General features: G+C 46.6%; 4 protein-coding genes across 4 annotated transcripts; 2 read left to right on the top strand and 2 right to left on the bottom strand.

Annotated features, from left to right (window-relative positions):
• Positions 1–4,813: 4,813 nt before the first annotated feature.
• On the top strand, positions 4,814–6,629 carry LOC125532212 (uncharacterized). The gene is made up of 4 exons (XM_048696357.2): positions 4,814–5,091; positions 5,293–5,455; positions 5,552–6,214; positions 6,309–6,629. The coding sequence occupies exons 1-4, from the start codon at positions 4,814–4,816 to the stop codon at positions 6,627–6,629; spliced, it is 1,425 nt and encodes a 474-aa protein (XP_048552314.2).
• Positions 6,630–10,157: 3,528 nt separating this feature from the next.
• LOC147973823 (uncharacterized) lies at positions 10,158–12,522 on the top strand. Its single transcript, XM_087522270.1, has 4 exons — positions 10,158–10,622; positions 10,760–11,051; positions 11,231–11,908; positions 11,979–12,522. Exons 1-4 carry the CDS (start codon positions 10,360–10,362, stop codon positions 12,303–12,305), a joined length of 1,560 nt encoding a protein of 519 aa, XP_087378396.1. The 5' UTR covers positions 10,158–10,359; the 3' UTR covers positions 12,306–12,522.
• A 105-nt stretch (positions 12,523–12,627) lies between these two features.
• On the bottom strand, positions 12,628–13,447 carry LOC147973822 (uncharacterized). The gene has a single exon (XM_087522271.1). The coding sequence runs from the start codon at positions 13,320–13,322 to the stop codon at positions 13,065–13,067; it is 258 nt and encodes an 85-aa protein (XP_087378397.1). The 5' UTR covers positions 13,323–13,447; the 3' UTR covers positions 12,628–13,064.
• Positions 13,448–13,897: 450 nt separating this feature from the next.
• Positions 13,898–17,754, bottom strand: LOC147973821 (uncharacterized). Its single transcript, XM_087522269.1, has 6 exons — positions 17,370–17,754; positions 16,403–16,520; positions 15,939–16,310; positions 14,949–15,402; positions 14,592–14,673; positions 13,898–14,225 (listed from the first exon to the last, which is right to left on the bottom strand). Exons 1-6 carry the CDS (start codon positions 17,406–17,408, stop codon positions 14,022–14,024), a joined length of 1,269 nt encoding a protein of 422 aa, XP_087378395.1. The 5' UTR covers positions 17,409–17,754; the 3' UTR covers positions 13,898–14,021.
• Positions 17,755–18,735: the final 981 nt, after the last annotated feature.

The following is an 18,735-nucleotide window of genomic DNA, read 5'->3' as shown; positions in this document are numbered from 1 at the left end:
CCAAACGGAATGAAATCTTCGCGGTGATCTTTCTTGGACCAAAAGCAAACCAGAAGACTTGGAGATGAAGTCGTAGATGCAACGAGATGGCCACGAGGCAGGGGGCGCGCCTAGGGGGTAGGCGCACCCCCACCCTCGTGGGCCCCTCGTAGCTCCACCGATGTACTTCTTTTGCCTATATATACTCTTATACCCTAGAAACATCGGGGGAGTCACGAAACCACTTTTCCACCGCCGCAACCTTCTGTACCCGTGAGATCCCATCTTGGGCCTTTTCCGGTGATCTGCCGGAGGGGGAATCGATAACGGAGGGCTTCTACATCAACACCATAGCCTCTCCGATGAAGCGTGAGTAGTTTACCACAAACCTTCGGCTCCATAGTTATTAGCTAGATGGCTTCTTCTCTCTCTTTGATCTTCAATACAAAGTTCTCCTTGATGTTCTTGGAGATCTATTCGATGTAATACTCTTTTGCGGTGTGTTTGCCGAGATCCGATGAATTATGGAATTATGAACATGATTATCTATGAATATTATTTGGTTCTTCTTTGAATTCTTATATGCATGATTTGATATCTTTGCAAGTCTCTTCGAATTATCGGTTTAGTTTGGCCTACTAGATTGATCTTTCTTGCAATGGGAGAAGTTCTTAGCTTTGGGTTCAATCTTGCGGTGTCCTTTCCCAGTGACAGTAGGGGTAGCAAGGCACGTATTGTATTGTTGCCATCGAGGATAAAAAGATGAGGTTTATATCATATTGCTTGAGTTTATCCCTCTACATCATGTCATCTTTCTTAAAGCGTTACTCTGTTCTTATGAACTTAATACTCTAGATACATGGTGGATAGCGGTCGATGTGTGGAGTAATAGTAGTAGATGCAGAATCATTTTGATCTACTTGACACGGACGTGATGCATATATTCATGATCATTTCCTTAGATATCTCCATAACTATGCGCTTTTCTATCAATTGCTCGGCAGTAATTTGTTCACCCACTGACCACTATAATACATGATATCTTGAGAGAAGCCACTAGTGAAACCTATAGCCCTCAGGTCACTTTCTTATTATATTGCATCTCTTTTATTTACGTCGCATCTCGTTTACTATTTTGCAATTTTTACTTTCCAATCTATACAACAAAAATACCAAAAATATTTACTTTACTATATTTATCAGATCTCATTTTTACGAGTGACCATGAAGGGATTGACAACCCTTTATCGCGTTGGTTGCAAGGTTCTTGATTGTTTGTGCAGGTACTAAGTGACTTGTGCGTTGTCTCCTACTGGATTGATACATTGGTTCTCAAAACTGAGGAAAATACGTACGCTACTTTGCTACCAGGGGCGGAGCCAGGATTTAGGTATAGAGGGGGCCAAGCCGGTAAAAAAAATTGCGAGTGATATAATAAGGTGTCGCCTCGATAGAACAAAAACATAGTTATATTTTGTATTAATCTAAATTGGACGCTACAATTCTCAATAAGATCAATAGCGTTCCTATCATATATAATTCTTGTTAACAAACGATCAAAAATATTATTAATTTTCTTAGGAGAGAACTTAGCATCATTGATCTTACAATCAGAAGAAGTAGATTAAATTAAAAGTAGAATTTTGTCACGTAAGATGGGAGTTGTGAGAGATTGGTGACAGTAGCCACTAGTGCTAACCTTGGGTAGTTAGCTGGAGCACAGGAGAATCATTTGGTGCAGCCTACAGGATTGCCCCTCGCGACATCGGGATCGCCTGATTTACTCTGAATCGAATCTGATGGAGAGATGGGAGCCATCGAGAAGACGAGAACGGCAGGAAATAACCTAGCGGCAGCCGGCGGCGCTAATTGCATCTTAATGACTCTGGTGTAGGACTCTACGAAGGGACTTCATGGTCTTGGGCCTTCTTATGGGCCTTTATCTTTTGCTTGTTCGTGTCAGGGGAGCCAAGTACATGAGATCAACCAAATTTATCGCTAATTATCAGCTCGTGCTAAAGCAATTCTCGATCGTTGGGGGGCCTGGCCCCTGCTCGTCCCCCTGTCTTTGCCCCTGTTTGCTGCATCACCGTTTCCTCTTCAAGAGAAAATCAACGCACGCTCAAGAGGTAGCAAGTGGTATCATGAGCTATGGGTGCGAGGATCGGATCATGGTGCGAATGATCTAGATGGGGCGATGGAATTCTAAACGAAGGGTGGGCTTCTGTCAGAGTGGAGGCCCAAGTGGAGACTGAAGTCGCCTACTTGGCACAACGACACAGGGGGTGCTCCCCCCGCAAACGGTACAAGTTGAACGCTGTGACGGAACTTCATCAATGAAGGCGATAATGATTGTAGGCGTGACAACGCGGGGCAGTCAGACGGCTGTTGGACGACACTCACAAGAGGTGGTCGAAATCGAGATCGATTTGATCGGCAAGCACTACACAATAGCCAGGCCCTGTACACAGTAACGTGGGCCAGCATGGCAGTATCGTTTTCCATCCACGAAGCAACACATCCTGGGGTGGCCGCCCATGCCCCCCTCAGTGTCGGGTCTGCGTCGAGGGGGAGGGTAAGACGGCGCATGGTAGCGCCCGCCGGCTATAGGGGAGGGGCGGACGTAGGCAGGTTGGGACGCATAGGTTGGCGGCTGCGCGAAGAGGAGGGGATGAAAGATGAATAATGTTCGATCTATTTTGGGCCATTGGATGAATATCACCGGGCACAATATTTTTTCTTGATCTTACAACTTTGATCTCAACTCATTAGTCGTCAACTGTTAATTTTAGTAGTACCTCTCCAAAATCCAAAGGCATCACGCTTTTTTTTAGATAGACATCTTAAGGCATCATGCTTTAATATTTTGCTCAGACCCTAAAAAATGTTGCTGAGTTCCCCGTGCGTTGCGTTATTTTTTCCTCTCCAGACATGTGCGTCACTATTTGTGATGGCGCGTGTTCAGAGGCTCATAACGCAGCTTGACTGCTATGACACTATTTTGGATCTTGGCAAGTTGGAGGCCTATGTCTCTCTCCTCCGGCGAACGCTTCGGCGACAGCGGCGGTTGGATTCTTTGGTGATGGTGATGTAAATTTTCTTGTGTGTTGTCTCTCCGGACTGTTTCAGAAAGAAGCCATGTGAGTTGTATGTTACTATTATTAGCAAACAGCACATGCTTCGCATGTAGTGTCAACTGGGCAAAGAGGCGAGAAACTCAACACCACTCTTACTCCAGGCTTCCTTTTCGCACTACTATGGATAATCAAATGATGGGAAATTTTGGGTTCAATTGTCAACCGGTCATTAATTGCATTAAGAAAACTTACTCTAGCAGTGAATACTTTTCATAATTTCATGATAATTTATCACTTAAAACTATGCCATCAAAAATAGATGTGACATCTTTTTTCCTTAGGGAGAAATAGATGTGACATCTTGGGGTAGTAACAAAATCTGGACATTGGGTAGATGCACATATACTCAATACTTCAATAGGCATCGGGTAGATGCACTATATGCAAAATTGGCTAGATTTATAATTTTTTTAGGGGTTCACTGTGTGTGTAACTCGGCTCATTAAGAAATAAAAGTTCTAGAACAGTCGAGAATAGAAATTTGTTCGAAATACAATCTAAATTTATTTTATTTTTGAAGGTTCTTATTTATTTTCTACATGCACAATATTTAATTATCTTGTGTTTTAAGCTTGCAAGGACATAAGCATCGAGACTGTTTTTATCAGGACATGCATCCGGACTTGTTAAATTTGTGATACACTTTCTTTCATGCCTACATGCATTTTCTATTGTTTCTTTGTAGATTTTTCTTTTAAGGCAAATTGTATCAAACCCTTCATTCCAGTACATCATTCCCTTCAACTCAGCGGAGCACGTTAGTTTTTTTATATTTTATCTGGGCTCTGCTCTGTAGGCATTGCCATGGTCCAAGGCGCCTAGAAGACTCCTGATTTTCTGAGTAGTATTTTACTCAACAAAAGCCTGCCACCTGACACAGCAGACAGCAGGACAGTGCAACACTAACTCCTACCGTGAATCCCAGGGATGTTGGCCGTTGGATCACACAATCCAATGGTAAGCAAACTGCCACGTTGTCGAGGATTTCAACCCGTTGAATGCTAGCTGTCCGATAGTAAAGATCAAACGGCTCATATGCTTCAAAGCTGGTACACTATATAGTACCAGTATACGGCAGCACGTGGTGTCTTGGTCAAACTGCAAATAACATCTCTTTCCTTGCACCATGGATACTTCAAAAACCAGCAGGACCTTTGATTCTGTGAGAACTTTTCTCATCAGCATCACGAGACGTTGCAGGCCTTGTTCGGTTACACCTCTTCTCAAGAGAATTGGAGAGAATTTGGGTGGATTTTGACTTGTGGGAGATTATATATATCCACCTCAATCCCTGCCAAACCCCTCCTAGATCCCTGTCAACCGAACAAGGCCGCAAAGTGTGCAACTGCTGGTGCAGCTCTACAGTGCCTCGATGACTCTAGAAAAAAAACCGGTCGGCCTCCTTTTGGCGAGCGACTGCATAAGCGAATCTCGAAGACGGATCAATTGAGTTTGCTGTAATAAACGGTAGCGATTCAGTCCGTCGAAAAAAAATCAACGGCTGATAATTGCCTTTACGTCATGACGGGTGGCTGAAACAAGTTCAAAATTTCTTGTTCTATAGTAGTAGTAGAAAGTATAGATAGTGTAGATATAGATTGTGAAGAAAAACATGTTTGTTCTCAAAAAAAAAAAAGAAAAAAACGCTGCGGGCCACCTGTATTCTGTCGCCTGGAACCTTGGACTCCACATTGACTATGGTCTCCATCAAGATCAATCTCGCCGTGGACAGGTCCCGGAACCGCGTGCTGTTCGCCGACGCGGGCTCCGACTTCGTCGACGTCCTCCTCACCTTCCTCACACTGCCGCTCTCCGCCATCCAGTCCTGCTCGGCAGGCGCGACATGGCCAGGATGCCTCTCCAACCTCTGCGACGGCGTCGAGCGCCTCAGGAACAGCAGGCTGCTCAAGGTTGAGGCCTGCCATGGCATGCTTCTCACACCCGCTCACACCGACGAGTTTGAGTACGTATACATGTCCTCTTGGAGTATATGCTACTATGATCTAAGTGTGCTTTCGGGTAGAGTACTCTTTCAGCTACGATTTACCTGACAAAATATCATTGTCAGGCTCTGTAAGTCAGCCAACAGTTGCTGCAACGAAGTCGTTATCAAGGGCTCCAAATGTTGCGTACGCATGGCCAGACTCCTGCATGTCTACAACCAAGCAGCAGGCAGCACAGAGACGTTTGTAAGCCGCAAAGAACGGTTTGTGATTAGTGATGACATGACAGTCAAACCGGCATCCACCAGCAGCCTGCAGTCGCTGCCTCAAGCGTTCAGTTCCGATGGGATCGGCCATGGCTTCGAGGAGGTCCAAGTGAGCGTCAGCTGGGAGACTGTAAGATCATCGATTTAGTACGTACGGTATTGCTAGGATCAGAGTCGAATCAATTTTTTTCTTCTACTTAATAGTCTGTACTTTCTTTTGGTGTAGGTTTTGTTTATGTTCAAGGCCTCCCTTTCTTCAGATACAGTACTCACTGATGCATTTCTACCAAATCTGCTAACTGACTGTCAGAAACAGGCTGCTGGTGTTTCTATGAAACAGATCACCATCAATCAGAAAATGCTACCGTTCGATCAATATTCTGCAGGCTCTTCACCAGAAAGCAAGATCAAGATCTTCTATCACACCGATGAAAAGAAGGTCATGTATGCCGAATGCAGCCATGAGTTCGTCGACCTGCTCCTCGGTTTCCTGACTTACCCTATCAGCTCAGTTATCAAGAACACGGGGGCTGGCACTCCCCATCTTGGCACGTGCCTTAACAATCTCTACAAAAGTGTTACCGGTCTCGACGAGGGTGGGTGCTTAACAGGTGCCCTCACCAAGAATAAGTTGCTGAATCCAAGCCTTAGACCGTTCGATCTTTTGAGCAACCTTGTGTGTCGGGCACTAGATTGCCAGTGTTTGAAAGATACGATGCCAGAGTTAGCGTGTTTTTGCTGCCACCCTGAGCTTGTTGAAGATGGAAGGTACGTCGTAGGCGATGATCTACTTATACATCAGGCGTCTGCCATGTCTCTGATGAAGCATTGGTGTGGGAGAGACAAGGCTATGGTACTGGAGATGGACATTATCGTCAGGAAGCCGGAGGTACTCTAGCTAGCTTGTGAACTAGTATTACTGAACTAACAATTGGTAATTCAGCTTGCTAGTGTTTCTACCAATAATTTTGGTGGTCTTGCAGGCAGTTGCGCTACTGCGAGCCGTGCTTACTTCGAAGTCGGTGCTCACCGACGTATTCATCGACAGGCTGGAGGAACATTTCTCGCAAAAGAAGATACAGATATTCGCTAAGATCCCTGGGGGTAAGACGATAACCGTGGAGGTTGCGAGAGCCGACACCATTGCGACTGTCAAGAGCAGGATCAAGGATAAGGTGTCCATTGCAGCAGGTTGTCGTCATGAGTTGGTCTACGGTAGCAGATATCTGAAAGACCGGTGCACCGTTGCCGAATGCAACCTCGTCAGAGAATGTACCGTCACCTGCGAATTCTACAAGAAATGATACGTTATACAGCTGCCGGTCGCGATGAAGCTTGGTAGTTGTTTTTCAGTAATCCTGATGATTGTTTTGGCTCTTTTTGAGGTTGGAGGAGACATACTTTTCCTTCAACTGGTGTTTTTGGTGGCTGGACAACTGGTGTTTTCAGTGGCCCCGTCATGCATTCATATTGTTGCTGTTCAGTAAATCTTAGATTCTAAAACGGAAAGTGCAGTTCTGGCCAGTAAGAAAATGCGACGTGATATGGGCCTCCTGTAAAGGTCAGTCACCTTGTGCGCTTACAAACGATCAGGTGTCTTGAGATGTGAGTGCTAGTAGAATGCTACTATATAAGCTTCTGCGAGGGTGTCCGAGATATGATCAATGTTTTGGTTACCAGTCGAAATTTTGAGATTCCTGTATTTCCGTGCCCCTCGATAAATCCTCATACCAAGCAAAAAATACCAATTTTTTAGCTTTTCTGAATTTGAACGCTCATCTTATAGTAAAGTATGTAGGATCTAATTAATGCCATGAGAGTTTGTTCTGACGTGTTGGTAGCAACCTAGTTTCTATTTTGAGAGGTCTCTGGTTCAAATATTTGTTCATTCACTTATTTGAATTCAAAATTCAACTATAAAATTCGTTCGAAATATTCTCGGTTCGATCCCCGCTTTCTTTTCTCACGCATGTCGTATCCATGTATGTGTTCATCGGCCGCCTTCACTCCCTTGTTTATTTTTTTCATTTTACTTTTTTGTCTTTTCTTTTCTCATTCTTTTTTATTTATTCTTCCTTCTTTCTTCTTTATTCTTTAAATTACTTGGGGATTTTAATATTCTAAAAGTTGAGAATTTTAAAAAAATGTTTGAGAAATCTAAAAATACGTGAATACAAAATTGTTTAGAAAATCATAAAAAAATTTGCAGATTCAAAAATGTTGGTGGTTTTGTAAAACTGTTCGCAAAATTATAAATAAATGTTCGCAAAAAATGGTCAGGAAATAAAATCATGTTCATGATTTTGAAAAAATGATCGTGTATTCAAAACATATTCGGGAATCTGAAAAAAAAAGTCCATGACATTTTAGAATATGTTCACAAAAAAAAATTGTTTTTTTAAATTTGTTCCCAAATTTTTTTAAAAAGTTCATCGATTCAAAAAATGTTTGTTGAGACAAAAAAATTAATGAATTCGAAACTGGTTCATACATTTAAAAAGATTGTAAACAAAACTAATGTTCATGATTTTTTTGAGAAAATCAAATTTTTTAAAAAAAATTGTTTGTCGATTTGAAAAAATGTTCACTGGTTTATGTCTAGGATTTGATTAGTTTTTCGGAAGTCTTTATATGTCTTGGCGTTGGGAGTAGTTCGGGCTCAATGAGATTTGCTTTTAAAGTTTTAAACGTTCCCCTGTGCAACATAATTAAAAGTGTGACATGCACTGGCAAATTCATAGCCTTGGGATTTACCGCGTCGAATGCATTGTGATCACGTAGACATCACGACCATCATCGGCTAGGGTGAGAAAGAATAAATGACAACATGGTGAGCCACTATGTTAAAAATAGAGTACGCTCATATATCAGGATATTTAGTCATACTTATTTGATTAGCTATAATTTGTTGTCTCCCGTTACAACGCACGGGCATATTTGCTAGTATATATAATTTGTGAAGAACATCAACAAATTGTTTATTAACTGCAAAAAATGAAGGTAAATCAAGAAAACACTACAGAAAAACATATGTTGCCTAATGTTTCGGCATAAGCTGTGTGTAATTTATCAGGTACTCAACTTACCCCAGTGTAAGCCAAGTATGATCAAAAACATACAGGGCAAATGCATGGCCCTCGGCTTAGCAACTTTACGCCGAGTTCCTACAAGAAAACTCTCGGCCTAAACAGAAATCTTGGCATATTCCACAAAATACACTTGGCATACACGTAAGTGTCGGCAAAGCAACTGCCACATGGCCGTTCTGTAGTTTTGAGAGAACTGGAAATGCATCTCGTAGTGTTGGAGGTCTAGGATAATGCAACACGCAAGAAGAAAACCATAATATTTTGTAAATATATAATTTGTGAAGAACATCAATATTTTGTTCAGTTAACTGCTAAAGAATAAAGGAATCGATGGAACATGAGAAGGGGGGATGAGTGTCTGGAATAAAATTCATGGTTCCTGAATAGGGAATATTTATCAAAATTTTAGATTTTGGGGTGTCTGAAAAGGTGGGTTCGATCATATGAAAGAACACCAACATGAACTCTTTTAGGCATAACTAACTCCGATGAGCTAAATGAAGCATGCTTTTGATCGGGGCGACAAGGGTGGCCTCTAACCCCAGGCCCAAACCACCCCTTCCTCTCTCCATCATGCCCTCGCTACCATTGGTCAAGCCCGTGTAACGTGAGGATGGCGGTGGCGAGGCTCCCTCCGGCGGCTACTCATTTCCATGGTGCCAGGCGCGCCCTCGCTTGCTGGTAGGAGGCTCGGTGGTTCAGATCTCATCTACATGGAGTTATTGCCGCGGCTCAGTGTCATCCCATGTAGGTAAAGCATCCCTAGGATAGCATGTAGCAGATATGAGGCTGGATACTCAAGAGGAGAGCCCCTGCATGGAGCACGCTGCGGTGGTGCAGTTGCCCCCTCTAGGAGGAGGCTAAGAGATGGTCATCCTTCTTTACCCTTGTGTTTCTAATGGCTATGCCTTGGCGGGTTCTTCTCCGGCGAGGAGATGTCTCCTCGACACTCAGAGTGGAAGACGTCAAACTCTTGGGTGGTGGTGGTCGTGTACCCTTGGTTGCTAGTCATGCTGGCTCTCCTGGCAGTCGAGATGGTGATCCCGAGCATTCCCACATGGGGGCATTTGGAACCATGGGCAGCAGTCTGGATGTGATGGTGGATTATTCAGACGTCTCTCAGACGAGTCTCGTGGCGGAGGTGTTTGTTGATCTCCTTGCTTGTGTGGGCAATGGAGAGTGGTCCTAGTAAGGTTGTGGCGGCGATGTGGGCTCAGTGGGCGGGTTCTTCAACAAGGTCTGAGGGGGGTACAGAGCGAAAGCTAGGCGCTATAATGTTCGCACGAGTTCCTGGCGGTGTCGAAGAATTCCCGGTCGACGGCGGCTCCCTATGCAGCGGAGAGATAGAGATGGGAGGGGGGGGGGGGGACGAGACTAGGGAAAGACCTAACACGCGGCCCGTAACAGTTCACCGACTGCGTTGACATATTTTGCCATTTGGACTTGATGAGTGGGCCCCAGCTGTCATAAACCTGATCAAATGTTAACCACTCAGCCATTTGGATTTTTTTGAAACAGCTAACCACACATCTACGACAAACAAAAATATGATAGTTTTTTGAAACCCTAACCCGAAAATTGGTGGTTTTATACTATTCCCTCAGCTGCTGGGAGAGGTCTCCCCCAATTTTGTTCGTAGCATCAATCTCTGAATAAGTGAAGATATAGCTGTCGATGGACTAAACCATAGAGTAGAGCAAAAATAGTGAAAAGCAGCAAAGGATAAAGAGTAAAGGAGGCCGGCTCAGTGTAATCGCACTCGCTCGGAGTAAAGGAGCACTGGAATTGGGGACAAAAGCCCTCTAAATTGCCCCCTCTGCTTTACTCCACCATCTACGATCCCCAACACCCAAATCCAAAGTCTCCACAGATTTCGACCACCTGCAAATCCATTGCGTCGTTCTTGGACGGACGTCCTCTGAACTTGTACGAATAGTCTGCACCTATGGACTCCATCAAGATCAAGCTCGCCGTGGACAGGTCGCGGAACCGCGTGCTGTTCGCTGACGCCGGCTCCGACTTCATCGACGTCCTCCTCAGCTTCCTCACGCTCCCGCTCTCCGCCGTCCAGTTCTGTGCGGCGTCATCGCCGGGATGTCTCTCTAACCTCTGCGACAGCGTCAGCCGCCTGACCGAAGGTAAGCTGCTCAAGGTTGAGGCCTGCCATGGCATGCTTCTCACGCCTTCGACCGCCCATGAGTTTGGAGGGTACGCATCTTCTCTTCCCACTCTTCTCTATATGAAATTACGGATAGGAATTAGTACATGATGATCTTGTTAATTCATTTTCTTGACCTTGAATTCTTGATTCTGTTAAAATTTACATCTTACCGTGCCATCCTCAGGAGCGGTTTCTGCAATTCTCATGATACGTTTGTCAATAACCAGCCAAGCCTACAGGTAGATGGAGATTTCTGCAGGTGTTGGCAAGTCATGGCTAGACTCGTGCATGTCTACAACAGAGTAAGCTCTGGGTCTGGGACGTTCGTGAGGTGTAAAGAACAGTTTATGATTAGCGATGACTGGACGATCATGCCGGCGTCGACTGGCACCATGCAGTCGCTGGCTCACAACTTTGGCCCTGGTGCCATCCTCAATGACTTTGAGGAGCTGGAAGTGTACATCGGCTGGACGGAGGTAGCACTGATTATTTCGAGCTTCGGGCTCTTTTCAATTTTTAATTTTTTTCATACTTTGAACTTTAGTTGTGTGCATCGTATGATGCAGAGGAGGGGTGAACCTTCCTATTGAAAAAAAGGACACCGCTAGTGCTAGAAGTGAATCATTTTCTCCACTAACTTGGATTCTTATTTTAGGTTGTATCCATGCTGAAGGCTTCTCTGTCATCGGACACCATATTCACTGATGTATTTCTACCCATGGGAACCGTTGATCAGGATGCTCTTGCCACGGTGAAACCGATCATCAACAAGAAAATCATAGTAGCTCCCAGTGAAGATTCCGGACCTCGTGCTCCACTAGAATGCAAGATCAAGCTGTTCTATGATGGGCTGGAGAAAAAGGTGATGTATGCTGAATGCAAGCATGAGTTTGTTGATCTGCTCCTTGGTTTCATGGCTTACCCACTGGGCTGTGTGATCAAGAACATGTATGATAATGGCGTCACCTCTCCTCTGGTCAATGGTGGTGGCTTCGACAATCTGTACATCAGCGTCGTCGAACTTGATGCAGCAGGCTTCATAACAAGTGGGAAGCCCAGTGAGACGTTGCTGAATCCACCCCTTAGCCCGTTCAGTGTGCGCTCAAAGTGCGGCACTCTCAAAGAACACGAAGTGGAACCGAAAAATTACATGGGCCTGGTATCATATAGCTGGTGTGCTGGCTGTTGTCATGACCTGGTCGAAGACCGAAACTATGTGGTGAGCGATGATCTACTGATCCACCAGGCCTCCGGGATGTCCGTGACGAAGCACTGGTGCAGGAGAGACAAGGCTAACGTTGTCGAGACGGAGATCACCATCGGGAAACCAGAGGTAAGGTAGCTAGAAGCCTAGAATTGTGCAGAACAATTACTAGATCCGGATTTAATTTGTTGTCTTGCAGGCTGTTAAGCTGCTGCAAGCCATGCTTACCTCGAGGACACCGCTGACGGACGTGTTCAACAAAAGGCTGGAGGAACACTCCTCCCTGCAAAAAATGCAGATCTCTGTCGAGTTCCCTGCAGGTAAGATCATAACCGTGGAGGTTTCGAGATTCGACACCATTGCCACCGTCAAGTGCAGGATCAAGGATCAGGTGCCCATTCCAGCAGGTCTTCGTCATGAATTGTTCTACGGCAGCAAAATTTTGGAAGACTCGTGCACCGCTGCCGAATACAATCTTGTCAGCAAATGTAGCATCACCTGCGAATTTCGTCAAGTAAACGACTAGGAAGACTACGACCGTTTGGTATGATGCGTGGTCGATCGTGCAATCGTTTTTTGCTGATGTTCAATAAGTTCTGGTGCCTGACGGTAGTTGTTTCTGGCTATGCTTGATTTGAGACAGGGAACCAGTGATGGATGCTGCCTTGCTCTCCTCTGTAATATTCTCTGTCCAGTCTGCTTGAAAAACTTATCAGTTGTCTGAATGCAGGGGAACTTCTGTTTGTGGTGGTTTCTCCTTCGGATGGCAGATGGAACCAGGGCGATGACGTAAGCCGCAAGATTGCAAATGCACGATAGAACAAATTAAACCACACAATTAATGTCAGTGTCAATCTAATTTGCGAACATGTAAAAAAAAACCCCAATTTGCGAAGAACAAGGAACTAGCAAAGACAAAAATTGAAATGTTGGGCGACCAACAAGGAACAAACAGAATTCTGCATCTCAAAAGTAAATAAAAATTGAGTGCATTCTGCATCTCAAATGAAGTGGCAAGATTAGTTAGTTTCACCTAAAGAATCACCTGGCCCAATACAGAACCCCTGCTACTATTTCTTTTCTTTGACGTGCCTAGTACTATTTCTTATTGGAATCCAGCCCACAGCTGCTTCCTTCGATCCTCGGCCGATCTCGAGAGATCTCCTCGTATCAATGGCGCGTTATTAGGCACATACAAACAACAATCCTACGAATAAAGAATGGGATGCGATCGCGAGACAAGAATGAATGAAAACAACGAAGATGCATGCATGCGGGCGGTCGGTCAGCGGTCGGCGGCGTGGCGGGGGCGGAGGATGCGGCACTGCTCGGAGACCTTCTGCTGGAGGTAGTAGGGGTGGAGCGGGTGGTCGTTGGCCAGGAACCCCCAGCGCCGGCCGTTGCGCGTGATCCTCAGCAGCCGCAGCAGCAGCGCCTCCGCCAGGTCCCCGTCCCGGTCCCGCGCCACGAACCGCGCCACCCGCTCGATCCGGTGCCGCTCCTCCGCCGGCACACGGTGCTCCAGCGACGGCGCCTCCATCATCCCGACCCTGCCTCGCCTCGCTCGATCGAACGATCCGCTCGTTCGCGTTAGGGTTTGGGACTTTGGATCGCGGCGAGAGAGACAGAGTCAGAGACAGATTTCTCGTAGCCGTTTTATTTATACAGGGCCCCGCCCGTGGAGACAGAAGACACAACGGGAATGTTTTTGGATAAAATATTATCCTGTTTTGGCAAGGAGTGATTCCCAGCCGTCCGATGCGGATGCACGTGGCATCACGAACCGCTCACTAATTCCACCATTATTATTATTATCTACATCCGCCTAGGGAATTGATGGCGCAGTGCTATTTTCTTCCCTGCATTCATGCACTGGTAGTACAAAAAGAAATCCATTTATGCAATGGATATCTTTTTTTTCCTTTTCATAGGAAGTAATTTATATTCTTTTATCCTTTGTCATCAAGTGTTGATTAAAACTGGATTTCTTGTGGCTATAAATATAATGCCAAATTTGCTCTCCAACAGCGGTCATGGCAAGGTTTAAATTCCTCAAGAAAATGATGAGCGCACATTTACGGGCGTCGATATTATCCGATCTGGCAAATCGACAGGAGAGGACGAGAAAAATGACGACACACTTCGCATTCCTTGCTGATAAAAGATGAGCCAGTAGCATTTTTACAATGGTCGTTTTCAGGAGAAACATAACATTTCTGCGATGCTCAGAGGCATAAGATGATCATAGGCACCAGCACCAGCAAGAGATCGAGGAAGGTATGTGCCCGGTCTTACGGATCTGCGCCGCCTGCTCATCCGTTCGCTCCGCTTCTTGGCTCCTCCTCGCCTCCGCGGCCTCCCTCTTCGCCTCTGCTCTGCGTCTCGCTGACGCCAGCTTCCGAGCAAGCCTGTCGTGCTCGCGAGCTCGCTTTCTTTCCATCTTCGCCTGTGATTAGGAGGAAAATGATTTCATCAAATGCTGAACGCTTGACTTTTCTCTCAGTTTTCTTGCAATCTATTCGGCTATCAGCTACGTATGAGCCATACAGTTCTATTTAGAGATGGTTTCATATGTTAATTCAGAGAAACTAAGCAGTTTTTTGAGCAATTCAGAGAAACTAAGCTGTGCTTCTTATGCTGGCATGCTGCAGTGCCAGTGATTACAGATCAGACCTAAGAAATTGCATGATGTGCTTCACATTAGAAGTTTCAGTGGTATCAGATCATCAGGTAACACTTCGTTTCACTCCTTTCACTTATACTCCAAGCACAGTTGCTAATATCAATATTTAGTCAACATCTCATGATATACCTCTATGCTCTTCATTTCAGCTTCAATTTTTGCTCTCTGGTGATTTTCCCAAGCTTGGATCTTTACCTCTTCCCTCTGAAACCTACAAGAATTGCATGAATATAGATGATCAATGATCAATCTCGTTCTGGAGGGAAATGTGCTATCAAGATTATATTCACAAGTGTGCAAATATTTAAATGGGCCAATCAAGATAGTGTCTATCTCTTTGCACATGTGTATATTTCTACCAAATGACCTGATCAGAATGTCAAAAATGCAAGCTGAACTCAGTACTGATTTGAGGATTGTTACATTACAGTTACGCCAGTATCTGTCAGCGTTAGCAGATAGTCAAGAATGAGAAGAAAAATATACCTTGCAAGATACTTTGCCTTCTCTGCCTCCTGCCAATCTGCAGCACGGGTCTCTCTGTCGATTTCTACAGCCTTATCAGCTGGAACATTTGCGAAATTTGCAGTAGCTCTCTCTTCCTTGCTTGCCCATGCAGCTATAGTCGTCTTGCCTAGCCGTTCGCCGAGATCCATGATTTCCTTCCTGGTATTCAACTGTAGCTCCTCCTCAGACATGCCCATCTTGCCGGAATCAATTGTACCGACACCAAATTCTACACTCCGGTTAGGAGTTGGCGTCCTAGTGGAGGTAGGGCTGGATGCTATTATCGGAGTCCCAGTCCGAGAGGGCTCCTGGCTGGCAATCGGAGTCATTTCTGTTCCCATATCTCTCATCGAGACAGACCGAATTACGTGTTCTGGTTCGTCGACTGTTGGGGCAGTTTCTGCAGGTTTGATTGAATCGGGCTGCGTGGAACCTGCAGATATTGATTACCCAAAACAAAGTCATCAGCACAGTAAATGTATCGATAAAACAAAGACACAGATAACAAATTTCCTTTCTGGTTAGCTGGAAAACCCACTTGAAACTGTTTGCTGAATAAAGAGAAAATAAGTGGTGAATAATGGCAGATTGGCTTTTCTGGCCTACTACAATGATAACATCAGAGCCAGGCCTTTCCGCACCACCAACTAATGTATCATGATGTTAGTGTACTTGTCCCCGATTCAGCCGGCACCCACAACTTCAAATTTGCCGCCCAAGAACTAGCAAACAATCCTTGACTCGATTCAGCATGCTGCATCATAAACAATCATGAAGCATGCTAGTTGAACCTCCAAAGTTCAGACACACATCTTAGGATACACCAGACACATGAAGCAAAGATATTGCTCTCAAGTGCCCACAGAAGCATGCATTTTTCAGCTCATGATCACATCACAGTCGTTATCAAGTAGTAAAACAGAGTAAGACATGATCAAAACATCAAAAGAATGACAAAATCTTACTTACCAACTGAATTATCAGTCAAGGCTCCGGTGTTTCTCGGCACCTCGGCGACCACCTTAGCAGCGGCCGGTGGGCAGGCACCGTGCTCAGGTAAAGCAAATGCCGTCTTCTTCGGCGCAAACCCGGCGGCGCTCATCACACGGCCAGTACGGTTCGCCGTCGGGCTCGAAATCCACTTCTCGGCGTCGTCCCACTTCGACGGCGTCGGCCTAGAGAACGGCGGCAGCAGACTAGATACTGCTGTCGGCCTCTTCACCGTTGTCGGCCCCGAAGAGCTGCTCTCGGAGTCGAAGCTGTCGTCGTCCGGAGCCCGGTTCCTTGATCTGTGGCCACTGTTGCTGGACATCTCGGTGGAGGTGGAGCATTCCAAGCTCCCTATGGACACGATTAGTGGTACCCAAAGAGTTAGCGGTGTTCAGTAAACTGTAGAGGATACTATTTGATGAAGTGTAGTAAATTGGACTTACTCCGGTCGTCTAGCTCGCCGGAGTCGTTGGCCTCGGGCGAGGTGTCCTCGCCGGAGTGCTGGTGCTTCTCCAGCCCGAGAAGCATGGCTCGCAGCTTGGCCGGGGAGAATCCGCCCGACTGCATTGCAGAAGACGGAAAGAGCAGAGGAATTTAGCGAGACTGAAAGAAGGGGATCGGGACCGTTTTGTAGAGCGCTTTCCGCGGCGAATTGAACCAAGAAATTGCCAAATTTGACGGAATCACGGGATAATGGACAAAATTATCCCCGGCTTTTTAGAAAATCGTGCGCCCAAATATCCAAGACCCGTCCCAATCCCGTGCCTCCACAGCCACCCGGTGAAAGCTACGGCGCATGCTGACATACATAGATACAAATCGTCGCCGAATTCAAGACGAAACAGAGCTGAGCAGAGCAGTAGCATCGACTGGGAGAGGATGGCGAAAGGGGAAACTTTTCAGCAAAGCGGGCGTCGAATTCAGGACCAAAAATGCAGGCCGGATTTGGGGGGAGAATGGAAGCCGGTCGCTGCAGGAAAACAGTCAAATGTGGACCTGTCGCTGGAAAGCGCATCGAATTCAGCAACGGCGGGCATATGCTTGCCTGCTTTCCAAGAAGTGGTCGTTAAAGAGGTCGCACCTCAACAAGGATACAGAACGTTGGTAGGGCTAGCAGCGGAAACCTGGCGATGGCCACGAACTGCGCCGAGGGAATCCTATGCTGCGGATAAGGAGCGAAATCACCGAATCGAGCAGATCGCCGGCGCCCAACTGCCAATGCCCTGCAAACCGCGCACAAAACCAGAACCGGCAGCCAAGGCACCCAATCGTGCCCGCCATGGGAGGAGCAGGGAGGAAGGAGTACGGGGAAGAAGAGACCACGGCGAGCAGCACGAGAAAGATCCGATCCGAATGAGAAGGAAAGCAAACCGGCTGCGGGGAGGGAGGGGGGGTAGACGGCGAGCGAACCTGGCGGTGGGGCGGGTCGTGGATGCGCTCGTAGTCCATGGGCGGCAACGGTGGGGAGTTGGGCTGGGGGTCCCGGCTGGATGAGGAGGGGGGAGAAGAAGCGGAGGGGAGGGGCAGGAAGCTTAACGAGCGGGGAGTGGGGACGTGCGAGCATGCGAGTGGTGGCCGGTGGGGATAATTAGTCAATCAAGCCTGCCTGCTTGATTAACAAAACAATATGCCTCTCACGATGCCATTGCTAATCAACCCAGCCGATTAAGACACGCGAGGAGAAGAGAATTGGATTTGGAATTTGGAGGATTGCGAGGAGAATCGGGTGCGCGGGTTCGGTTGGATCCTTTTCCCGTTCTCCCGTGTTCAATCGGGAGTGCGCGTGCGCTTGTGCTTGTCAGCACCCCTCTTCTCCGGCATTTGTTTGTCTCTTATACTAGTGACTTTGTCAAGCGCATCTCACTCTCTCAAGACCGCGCTTGGTTAAGCAACAACAACATCAGTACCATTTGGCATGCACTACTAATCATGAGCAAAAACACCACTGTACTGCATTTTGAGGAGACTACTGTAGTACAGTACAGTACTACCACTAATCATGGATCAGTGGTACCGGCTCCCGTTATAATTGGCCGACCAGTGCCGCACGGCGACGGACGGGGAAACGATAGGACGCCGTCTGAATTGAAGCCGTCTCGAGCCCTTCACCATTGCAGCTGCAGCACGCATACGCAGAGGGGACGGGGCGGCAGCGAGCGAGCGCGGCGCCGGCCACAGCAGGTTACGTTACGTGCGCCGCAGCCCGCCTCCTCGACTCCCCTCGCGTGACGCAACAAACACTATTTAAACTCTAGTAGTACTACTAATTCGAAGCAGCTCCGGTCAAGTCAAGTTAAACAAGCCACTGGCTACTAGTATCATCCTATTTTTACCGTTTATTTTCGTACCAATCACTCGCCGGAACTTAGTACAGTACCAAACGGGCAACTGTGGCACGGAGTGATACCAGGTCGTGCAGCACAGTGAGGGAGCGAGTGTCAGGGGCCGCACGTGCACTGTGGAGCGGTGGTGGTACAATCTGAATCTGAGCGATGGGCTCATCAATTCGGTCGTACACGTACTACTGTACTGGGAAAACCCCTATTCTATTTTAGTCGGGGGAGGAGAAAATGTTTGTGACGGGTCAGTAGCTCTGAGCGAGCGAGAGAGAGACGGGCACGCAGATGGGACGTGACGGTAGGAGGGGCACCAAAGGGAGGGGGGGGAGAGGCACACACATGAACCAGATCCTGCCTCTCGATTCGATTTCCTGTCACTGCGACTCGTCTATTCTCTTTCACTGGCTCCCTCCCACCATAATGGCTACTGTCTCACT

This window comes from Triticum urartu, chromosome 5A (genome assembly GCF_056163025.1).
Source record: "Triticum urartu cultivar PI428250 chromosome 5A, HENAU_Tu73, whole genome shotgun sequence".
Lineage (NCBI taxonomy): Eukaryota > Viridiplantae > Streptophyta > Magnoliopsida > Poales > Poaceae > Triticum > Triticum urartu.
This window is presented reverse-complemented; position numbering and strand designations above follow the sequence as displayed.